General features: G+C 40.8%; 1 protein-coding gene across 4 annotated transcripts; it reads left to right on the top strand.

Moving 5' to 3' along the window:
• The first annotated feature begins 690 nt into the window (after positions 1-690).
• LOC149843889 (11-oxo-beta-amyrin 30-oxidase-like) lies at positions 691-10245 on the top strand. 4 transcript variants are annotated; one of them, XR_016430922.1, is made up of 8 exons: positions 691-1361; positions 1512-1711; positions 2897-3541; positions 4815-4965; positions 6794-6979; positions 8127-8287; positions 9068-9427; positions 9622-9755. XR_016430922.1 is itself a non-coding variant. In XM_090000121.1 (8 exons), exons 1-8 carry the CDS (start codon positions 1058-1060, stop codon positions 9730-9732), a joined length of 1848 nt encoding a protein of 615 aa, XP_089856247.1. In that variant the 5' UTR covers positions 691-1057; the 3' UTR covers positions 9733-10245. The 4 variants fall into 4 exon arrangements, 1 of the variants encoding a protein (XP_089856247.1); XM_090000121.1 differs by having other exon boundaries at positions 9068-9157; positions 9622-10245; XR_016430923.1 differs by lacking the exon at positions 9622-9755 and having other exon boundaries at positions 7877-8287; positions 9068-9553.
• The last annotated feature ends 1414 nt before the right edge of the window (positions 10246-11659 follow it).

Raw genomic sequence — 11659 nt, 5'->3', positions numbered from 1 at the left:
GTGGATTGAGCTCACGGCTTGGCTCATGTTTGTGTTTAGCCGAGTTGAGCTCGAGCTCAACTCATCCTTGATTGTAACGAGCCAAACACGAGCTGGCTCATGTAAAACCATTCTATGTTATTTATACATAGTATATATATTTTTATATATTATACTTGAAAATATATATAATTTTTTATAAATTATACTTAATTTTTTATTCATTGCATTTTTTCTTTCATATGTTACACATATATATATATTATTTATAAATATATATATTTTATCTATTCGAGCACTATCGAGCAGAGCCTAGTTGAAAACCATGTGTTCGGGCTAAGCTCGTTTAAGATGAACGAGCTGCTCACGACTCGACTCGCCAACTATACCAACCGATCACGACCAAGCTCGTGACGAGTCAAACCGAGCCGAATCGAGCTGCTCTGTTCGTTTGGCAGCCCTACTTGACCGGCCCCGTTTACGTGTCCTGAAAACCATTAAGCTACTTTTCTTTATAGGAACAAAAAGCAACGAACGGCTTGACCTTCACATGTTTTCTAATGTGAAAGAATCCTGACTCACCGAAAGCATTAGGGTTGATTGGTAATTTCGCACAACCATCGGCCCGCAGCGAGCCACCGGTACAGTGGAGAGTCTGGAGACTATATAAGCGCCTCCCCCCCCCCCCCCCGCCCCCCACCCACACACACACACACCACACACACACACACACACACACACACACACAGCGCATGCTCAACTTTCTCCTCCGCCTGTTCTCTCTGAAGTAGATTGATTCTCCAAATTCTGCTGCCCTAATCCTAACGCCAACCTTAGCCCTAGCAAAAGTGTAAAATCCGAAAGAAGGATCGCCCCGAATTCTAGCGCTACAGATGCTCCCTCCAGAAAAATTTCCCTCAATTTCTTGCGATAGAACGCTCTTCGTCGAGATGTGGTCGAATTCGGCGCGCTAATCCTTGCTACGCCACGCCCTCCATCAAAGAATTGCTGCGATTTTTTGTTCCCGGAACGTCGGGTGAAGAAACGCTGCGCCGTCTCCTTTTTTTTCTGGCGTGAGATGAGCTCCTGCGAGGCGCCCTACACTCTCCTGGGGTTACTCCTCAGCAAGGACCCCATCGGTCGGTCCGGTACTTGCATCTCCGCTTCTCACCTGCTGAGGAGCTACGCCGTCAGGCAGATCAACGCCTTCCTGTGGATCGCGCTCATCGTGGTCACCGGCCTCCTCGTGCAGAGGATCGTCCAGTTGCTCAGGTTCTGGTCGCAGGGAAGCCGGCTTCCCGGACCACCCTGCCCGAGCTTCTATGGCCACATGAAGGCGATCTGCAAGGGGAAGGGCCGTAACCAGTTTGATGATCTCACAGGTGAGCCTTGGATCGGAGGTTTTTAGTTATCTCGGGCATGGACTGCGTGATTTTGCTTCCTTTCATTTATGTGATTGTTGCGGAATTAAGGAGTTTAGGGGTTTTTTCTTTTGCTTGTTTGGTTGTTTGTTTCCGCCTTCGGTTCGGAAGAGTTTTTGTCGAGATCGCACGAAGAGTATGGACCGGTGGTTAGGTTATGGCTGGGGCCGACGCAGCTGCTGGTTTCGGTGAAGGATCCGGAGTTGATCAAGGAGATGCTGCGTAAGGCGGAGGATAAGTTGCCGTTAACAGGGAAGGCGTTTAGTATGGCGTTTGGGCGATCGAGTTTGTTCGTCTCGGCTTTTGAGAAGGTAATCTGGTCCTGTTCGTGTTTTCTTATTCATAATCAAGTCTAATTCATTCATTATTTATCGTTTTGGTATTTGAAGTCACTAGAATATGAGAATCACCGTGTGAACTGGGCATTTCCAACGTTTTTTTTTTTTTGCAAATCCAACCATGTAGGTAGATCTGTTCTGCATGGTGAATTTGCTAGAAGTCAACTATTGGATCGTGTATTTTTTACGGGAAAATATAACTTTTAGATGCTTGAATATTTATGAAGATTATGAGCCGTTGATTTTAAAGCCTTAAAATTTTTTGTTTATGCATCATAGTCGGATGATTCAAGAGTTGCTCCTTATGAATTCAAGCATGTAGTTCACAACCGTACGGATAGATTTAAGGGAAGAACAAAAAATCCATGAAAATCGCGGTTCACAGATCTAGAAACGAGACTGTAGATGCTTACTGATGAAACCCGAGATCTTTGTACCATATGCTAAAATGTTCTTCTGCCGTTCAGATGGATTCCTTTTCTTCGGACTTTGAATATTCTACCTTTATTATTTCCTTAAATGAAAAAGAAAGAACGTGGCCTATAGATGTAATCAGGGGCGTAGCTAGGATTCATGTGAGGGGGGGGGGGGGGGGCAAACAGGGGTGTAGAAAAAAAAATTATTTGTGTGATAGTCGGGGGTTCGGGGGCAGCGCCCCCCAAAATTTTTTTTTGAGATAAAATAAAAAATGGCTACAATTATTAATAAAAATCTATTTCATATGGACAAATCAAACTATTTGCTGCAGTAAGGACTGGGCTAGGACTGGGCTGGGCTAAAAAATGGATAAAAATCTATTTCATATGGAATCAGGGCAGGGCTAGGACTGGGCTTTTAAAAAAAAAAAAAAAATTCCTGCCCCCCCCTAGCTACGCCCCTGGATGTAATCCTTTTTATTTCATGCATATATGAGACTTTATTCCTCTTTCTTTTCTTCTTCCTTCTTGGTTACAGGGTTTTGTAAGGCTTGTTTTTTTTTTATGACAAAGGAACCCTCACCGAGAACAGGGTCACTTAATGGGCAAGGACTCCCTGTGAGGTTAAAACTCCGGGTTGAGGACATGACCACCTAGCCTTACGTGCCCCAACATGTTTAAGTGTTACTTATGTTTTTCCTCTTTCCTTGCTTATTGTGTTATGTTCTGTTCCTTTCTGCAGGTAAGAAATGGAAGGAAATCGTTGGCAACACAGTTGGATGAGAAATTGGTTGTTGACAGAGCTTATGCAATTTCGTCCAAGGTGGTTGACTCTATAATGGAAGGGATTGATTCTTTAATGGCTGAAGGAGTTCTTGATTGCGGATCAGTTTCACAGCAAATGTCTTTTTCGATTCTTGGGGAAACACTTTTTGGTGATGCATTTTTGACTTGGTCTAAGTCCCAAGCCTATGAAGAGCTTCTTATGATGATCGCCAAGGATGCTTGCTTCTGGGCATCATATAAAATTCCTCCTTTTTGGATGAGAAGCTTTTGGAGATATCAACAGCTATGCAAAACGCTGAAACACTTAACTCAGGAGATACTTCTAGAGTGCAAGCATCGGGCTAGAATGTTGAATACCATTAGCGGAGACTGTAATAATAAAATTTCAAACATTATGAGGTCAGATGATCTTGATTCAAGAAGCCCTCCAGAAGATGCATTTGCAAGTTTATTATCAGGAGAGTTTATGGAACACGTTGGTTTGATGGATGAATCCTATGCAAATATCATGGGGATAATGTTTCATGGATGTCTGACAACTGCTGGTTTGATCAGTAGTGTGCTGGCAAGGCTTGTTATACATCCAGAGATTCAAGAAAAGGTATATACTCTCTTTCCTTTTTGGATAATCTGTATATATTCTCTTTAGAAATAAAATTCTTACTTTTTTTGGATCAATAACACTCCCATCTTTATTTTTTCTGGTGCTTGGGTGAAATCCTATCACTCAGGCTACTGTATTTGAATTAAGTTTTGCCTTTTTTATTCTGAGAACTAAAAGTTATTGGTTTATTCATTGCCATCTTTGTCCTGCAATCCATCAAAATAGCATCAGATCAGTTTATTCATGATCAAATTGGATCAATAACATCTCCATTATTTTTTCTGGTGCTTCTTTGGTGAATTCTGTTACTCAAGCTAGTGTATTTTAATGAAGTGTTAATTGTTTGACTCTCAAAGCTAAAAAAAGTATCGTCTGCATCTCGGAAAGTGTCTAAAGATGAATGTAACTAAACTTTATAGATGAAAAGTATATTGTTTCTCCCCCAAAGAGCAAAGAGTATGTGCTCCTTTGCAAACAGTGAAGTAAGCGGTTGAAGAACGCATCTTGTTGTAGAGCTCTTTTTTCAGCTGTAAAATCCCTTCTTTTAATTGAGTAATGCTCCGGTGCTCCGGGAGCACCTACTTCCACATACTAGAAATCATAGTTGTAGGTTGTATCTTCTCAATCAGACCTTATGGATGTACTCAACACAGTTTATTTGAAAGAAATCATGCTTTGGATCATGTTTTTTGGGCATAAAAATAAGATTTTTTAAGTCATGAAATTTTGATACATTGTGACTCATTGATATTTAAAGGTCTTAGAAAACCTACATGTATGCTATAATCACATGATCAAAAACTTGTTTTCTACTAAATAATGCTTATAGATCATATCTATAGGGTCTGATCAACAAAAAAGCTCATGAAATTTGAAAATCTAAAGTTTCTATTAGGTGGGAGTAGGTGCTCTAGGAGCACCCTATCATTACTACTATTAATTATCTCTTTTCACGCTTCACTATAGTTTTTTTGATATTTAACATTTCTAAAACTGTTGAAGCTAAAAGCTTGCTGCATTTTCAGCCTGTGCTGATGATCATATCACTAAAACAATCTCTTTGTTTGACTATATCCTGACCATATTTATTAGAAATAATATCTTCCAGTTTGTAGTGCCTATCTTACTTTATGATTATCTAGAGGTATTTCAGTGGATATCTGCAACCAAGTGCCATTGTATCAGGTTTGTATATTTTATGTCCACTTTCCACCTGAGATTATTTTGCCTATTTTCTAATTTATAACTCGTTATAACTTTCTTCTGGCAGATTTATGCAGAAATGGAGATGGTTGGCATAAAATCATCGCTTCCTGATGCACATGAAGTCCAGAAGATGCATTTTTTACTGGCAACTGTATATGAGTCTGCTAGGCTTTTACCTGCTGGACCTCTGCTGCAGCGATGTTCTTTGAAGCATGGTAAAAGCTTCATTATCTTAGCTTTTTGCACTTGTATACTTGATTCCGTGTTCATTTGAGAAATTGAGGGCTTTCTTTGTTGCTTCAGTTTCATTGGGTGAGTTTTATAGACCTTGGAAAAAAATTATTACTGCCATGTAGTAATAGCCTGAAACTTCCTCATCATTTATAGTACTGTCTGCTTCCTGTCACTGGTCAATGCAATGGTTACGGCTACAAGAACTGATGAAACACTGTGTAGTCTGTATTTGTCAATTTTGCTTACTAGTTTACTGATAAGTTTGGAACTCCATGGAACTTTGCGAACTTCATGGTCAAGGTTAGTATGCTGTTGGCTCTTTACCACAAATATGGGTTTGTATTTCAGGCTGAATTTTTATGGAAAATGAAATATAACTTGGATTACTTAAGTGCTGTTTTCTATGTACTTGTCCTAGTTGAGTACTCATCTAAGTAGCACGATACTGAGAAATAAAAATGACTTCATCTGAAGGTATAAATTTAAAAGAGAAAAGAAACTTACACAAAATTCTTGTTCAACTTTGTAGTCTAGATTTGATATTTAATATCAATTCGACTTGCCTTAGTTGTTGCATAGACCAAGTGCCTTGGAGGATAAGAAAAGGAGGGAGTCAGAAGTCCACGTTATCTTATCCCCTCCAAAGCATGCTTTGAAATTTCCTTTCTCAGTTTGCTGCTTTTGTTACAACTTTGAATTGCACTCACAGTTCACATTTCCTTTTTTGTACCTTATTTTCAGCTTCTGTCCATTAAGGTTCACCTGTTTGGGTGTTTCTAAAAAGAAGGGGCGTGCATGTTACCCCAAATTTCTTCCTCTTGAAAGTCCCTACGCCCCTTCCCTGTTGATCCTGATTCCTGGATCTAAAAGAAGCCAATAGGACTTCTGAGTGTTAGATAAGTGATGATGGAGATGAACAAGAGTTGCCCGTCAGGGAAGCGGCAGCGGGAAGTGATTCGGGAAGTGGAAGCAGGAAGCGAGGCACTTCTAAAATTTTAGGAAATAAGAAGCATGGGACGACTTAGAGACGAACCAAAAATTGTCTCGTAAGCGAGAAGAGAAGCGAACCGGAAGCAAGCTGGAAGCGAGGGAGAAGCAAAAAAGGAAAAAATAGAAAAAAGCGGAAGCGAGTTTCCCCTGAAAAATTGGCGCTTCGGGGAAGCGCGCTTCCCCGAGTCTTAAAACGCTTCCGGTAACCCTGAGATAATCGTTCCTCATTTATTGTTGGCTGACAGATTTGGATATGTGTATTCTCTCTCTTATTTGACAACATATGCATAAATTTCAATAGTTGCCTTTTGGTTTTTATTGGCCTTCTTGTTCTTTAATACTAAAAATTCTGTTTTCAGGTTTTCATTATAATCACATGCCAATATTTACCCTTTCATATTGTCTTTACTGCATTGCTCCAATATTTTAATTAGAAATTAAATTTGTGTCACAAGTTCATAAGCTTTTTCTTTTCTTTCTAAGTTTAAATGATTTCAGTAGAAACTTTATTGGGACTTTGAACTTCCAAGTTATGTTTACCTCACAGGAATCCAAGTGCTAGGTGCACATTTCTTGCTCAATATTGAATGTCTGATTGGGAATTTCTTTTGCTTCTCTCTTGTTTGTGACTATCATTAAAGAGCATAAATTTGGTAGCTTTGTTTCTTCATTTCTTTTTGGCATAACATATACTGAAAAAACTCTTCATGCACTCTTGCTGAAGATGTTCAATCCATTTCACAACTTCCATGATTTGTGATGCTTTTCTACTTTTATGTACAAATATGTTATGCTTATTGTTACTTGTCCTTCAATTAGATCTGAAGCTTAAAAGGAATATAAATGTACCTGCTGGAGCAATTCTGGCTGTTCCAATACAGCTGGTACAGATGGACAATTCTAGTTGGGGAAACGATGCTAGTAAATTTAATCCATACCGTTTCTTATCAAGGAAGCGTGGTGGTGATGATGAGCCAGATTTGCTGCCCACCACTATGCTTGAAGGTTCAGTTTTTTTAACTTAATCAGAAGAAGATACCATGACTTATTTTTGTTTGTTTCTTGGTTTTCTCACGATCCTAGACTGCATAAATCGATTATCTGTTATTTATGAATTGCTTTACATCGTTTTCATTTGGCCCTCCCTGTGTTAAGTTTATGTAGAGTGTGTCTGTCTGTGTGCATTGTTTTGACTTTAGATTGTTAAACTGATTTTCTGCATTGAGTAATATTAACAAGGATAATTTGTATATTTGTGATATTTGTTGAGATAGATCTTTTTTGTTGGTAGTTGCAGATGTGTACCTTTTTAAACAAATGCTTGTAAAATAATAAATTATTTGTTTGAATGACGTGCACAGCAAAATTAAATACAAACTCTAATTATTAAACATCTTTATCTATAACATTGTTTACTACAAACAATATAAAAATACTTTGAAACCTGCACTATTATGTGTTTCAAGTGAAGCAGTCCCTGAAACTTTCTAGTCCTCCACGCAGTAGTACCAGTGCCTTGTGCTCGTACCCTGCTCACACCTGACCTTGCTTCTTATGTGGAAAGAGATTTTTATATGATGAAACTATCACTTTGGTACTGTTTTTTGAAAAAATTTCAATGGACCATGTGGTCTTCTAATTTGCTTCTGATAAGAGGAAACATTCTTGTAAATGTTTTTTGCTAAGACCGTTGACAATGATAGGGCTACTTGATTTGAACCCACATTAGCTGTTACACTGTATTTTTGTCATACTTCAGCCATTGTCTGCGCGTTAATTTTTAGACACGAAATCTTGCTTTAAAACATGTAAGATTCTCATGTGATTTATACGTTTAAGCTCATTTACACCCCTTAACAGTTAACTGTTTGCAGTTGTAATCTCCCTTATACTGCAATGCAGGTAAATGGCTGCTATCAACCTCGCAATGCCTGTTTCGGTTAAAAATTGCCCCTTCTGATGTGACAATTCAGTATATGCATTAACTTCATCAAATGCGGATGGCTTTACTTAAACCACTATGAAGAAACCCATTTTTAAGGGAATTAATGCTTATAGGGAGCACCACACATTGAGATATGTCTGTTGATTGTGTAAACAGTTCCTTGAGTATTGGTTTCCAAGACTTTGTTGCTAATAGCTTCATTTGCAGGAGCATGCAAAGGTGCCGAGAGAAGTTCATTTGTGCTAAAGGATCCAAATGCTAATGCAGCATTTCTTCCCTTTGGTTCTGGTACAAGGGCATGTATTGGTCAGAAATTTGCAATACTTGGAATAGCCACACTTCTTGTTTCTTTGTTGCGGCGATATGAGGTAATTATTTCTATTTACTTCTGTTTGTTTCCCATTAATCTCTTTATAAATATAAACTCATTCACTCAAGTGTAGCTTTTAGGTTGAAATTTGAAAATTTTGGTATATTTGCATTAGTCTACTTTAGCTGTTCAGTAGATCTTTATGATCAAAGTCTTCTTTGAGACTTTGACAGGCTCCTGCAATAAACATTAATTTTTAATGATATACTACCTACCTTTCTGGCCTCGAACATGTCCTATTTGTGGAAAAGGTCTTGCTCTCTATTCCATATATGTCAATCTCAAGGGATATTTCTCATTAGCACTGTAACAAATATGCATAGGCATACCTGGTCAGCCCCCTGCCTTCCCATTTGCATGCATGAGCTAAGCAAAATTGGAGGAGATTGAAGAAGCATTGCATATGGTAGCCACTTCTAATGGTGGCTTTTAGATGCAGTGTGTGTCAATTGACCCAAATGAGATGCTTTTTATTCTTTTGGGGTGCGTTTCACACCATGGATGGAACGGTACAGGACACGACGTTGCCCTGGATCTTGTGTCCAGTGCATCCCGCTTTGACAGGGACGCTCATGTCCTATGTTTACAGGAAATAACATCATCATGAATGTTCCGATTGTTTTTGCTTAATTAGACAGAACTTGTATGCATAAGCATCTGCTACATTGTTGCATCATGTCTTCAAATTTTTTTTTATTGAAGTTCTATTAATCCGTTTTGTCTGTGTAATTGCCTCCACTTGTATTAACATGAGCGTGTGTCAAATTTCTTGTCACAGATACGACCAGCACCAGATTCTGAGAAGGATCCAAAGCCAGTGATGAACGATTGTGTTCTGCAACTGTTTCCAAGCCCCAAGATTGTCTTTGTAAGTAGGAATCAGTAAATATTGGCAGCTCGGTCGGCGAGCATCTCTTTTTTACTGGCTGTTCGCATTGCCAGGGTATCAATGAAAATTCCCCTCAATTTTTTGTAGTGGAATTTGTCCTAGCGTTCTTTCGCAGGGGAAGTGAACTGCTTTTGGACCTTTGGTAGTTTTTTCCTCCTGTTTTTTTATGATTTGCTCAAGTGGTATAACGCTGGGTCGCTGGAAATAGTTTGAGCGACTCTGCTAGCACTTGGGACATATTCTATGGAGGTGTGTAAAATGTCTGTTGCTTTTTCTTTGTTTTTTCTCCCCATCACGGGAGTTGTAGTGTATTTCTATGTTTCTGTGACTAGAACTTTTAATAGATAAAGAAGTCGCAGTATCTGTTGTTTGTTCTCATGATGGATTCAGATAGTCTTGAACAATTGGTAAATTTTTTTTACTTCTTCAACTGATCCAATCAGAACCCATATTTTGGAGCATTCACTGGTTGTTGGCAACTGGTCTGGATGTGGCTGATTCTGCTGATCATGGCTTCTTACCCTTTGGCTATGGAAGGGTTTGGGTGTCAGTGACCTCAAGGGGGTTGAGCTCTCCTGCCCGTAAGGCGGGAGTTTGTTGGCGTTATCTTCGAGATGAGTTTTTTGAAGGGTAGTTATATAATTTTACCTCACCTTAAACTCTTTGTTATATCCCGACTCCATGTAAAATTATTATTATTCTAATGTATCTTAAAAGAAAAGGCTCAGCGGTTGTATATTAGGTAGTTTTTGCTGAGCCACGTAAAATCCTTGATTTCGTGTTTGTTTTTTCCTTTTGCTTTTTTCATGCTTGATTTTTTAATCTATCGGTTGGTTGAAGGTCGTTCCCTATTAACTTGGAGTTTACCTTATGGTGGGGCAGGCCCATTAAGTAACCCGGTTTTCGGCAAGGGCTCTTCAACTCAAAAAAAAAAAATATTGGTGACCTTTCATTGGTGTGAATCGAGAGCGCGGATCAGGTCCATGGAGCTATGGTCATGGGTATCCATCCACATCCAAATCCCATTGTCTGACGAGACGTTTGAATTGCACCAATTTGATGTTTCGGATGGACAGTGTCCAGTGCACTCCTGGCGACATCCAAAACCCGAAATATAGTACTCCGATATGAAGAGGAACGGTATCAGTAAATTAGAATTTTTTTAAGAAAAAAGTGATGCTCTACCGAGGTCCAGTAATGCTCTGTTGGACGTAATGAGTCTGGGTCCAACCCACAGGGTCACCCGGTTTCCAGTTTGACAACCATTAGTGGCCACATAATGGGGTGAGTGAGTGGGAGATACGTGAATGTGAAGATACCACATTCAAGTAACTGCTTATTTCTCTCATTATATAAGGGGGTAGGATGTTACGGAGATGATGAGAGATTCATAGCTGTAATCCTATCCAAATCCCACATCCAGTTTACGTGGTTTAGGGTCTTGCTCACCGTCGACCTAAGGCCTGGGCTCATTGTGGGCATCGACCGGTTGAAGAGAACGTTGAATTTCTTGCACATGCTCTATGGCGAATACAAGTACGCGTTCTGTGTTTGTTTTGCAGAAAATGCTAACATTGGGTTATGGGCCCACTCTCCATGCATTCTGCTTTGTGTGTTGGCGCGTAGGGCCTTCCAGCATTTTGATGCCACTGTCGCCGTGGGGCGATAGCCTTCATTGGTGACAAAGCCATTCTAGTCGGTGACCGCCCGTCGCCATGGGGCAACGTTGGTTGCCAGACGACGGCAACTGTCGCAGTGGGGTGACAACCATTCCCGGCAGCGGTTGGCCCAGGCGACCCTCTATAAAAAAAAATGCAGAGGGTCGAGGGCTTACCCTGTGCTGTTGGGTAGGAGGGTAGTCTGTCGGCACAGGGATCACCGCAGGATGACATCGGGCGAGGGGGTTTTGTCGGACCGCTGGATTGCCGGCGGAGTGCGGCAAACTCCTTACCAGTTGTGCCGCTCGTCGAAAAAAAAAAAAACAGGGTTAAAAAAAAAACCTTTTCACCAAAACCCTTTAGCCGTCGGGCTGGGGATTTCGTCCGGTGGTTTTTCGCCGGGGAGGTGAAAGCGATGACAGCGGCCTTGCCGACGTCACTGGCTGCCCGACGGCATCGCCGATTTACCGACTGTTCCGACGGCAAATCCATAAAAAAAAAGCAATAACCCTTACCTGTCGTCGGGGGTGAGTTCGCCGGTGGATCGGGTTGATCGTCGTGGGGCGATATGTCGACAGGGGCGGCTGTCGGCGGCCTTGCCGGCACCGCTGGGGTGTCGCTGGGGGCATTAGTGCTCCTCTGATGCACCGGTTGCCGTCACCATCTGGATCTGCCGGTGTCGGGGCTGTCGCCAGAGGAATGTCGCTGAGGGAGGTGACCGTCGCCGGCTGGTCATCGACGTCGGTCATTGTACGACGATGTGGGTCATCGTGGGGCGATGAAGGGGAGAAACCCTTCGGTTTCTTAGTAAAACGCAAACAGA

This window comes from Nuphar pumila, chromosome 3, assembly GCF_984573655.1.
Source record: "Nuphar pumila chromosome 3, dmNupPumi1.hap1.1, whole genome shotgun sequence".
NCBI lineage: Eukaryota > Viridiplantae > Streptophyta > Magnoliopsida > Nymphaeales > Nymphaeaceae > Nuphar > Nuphar pumila.
This window is presented reverse-complemented; position numbering and strand designations above follow the sequence as displayed.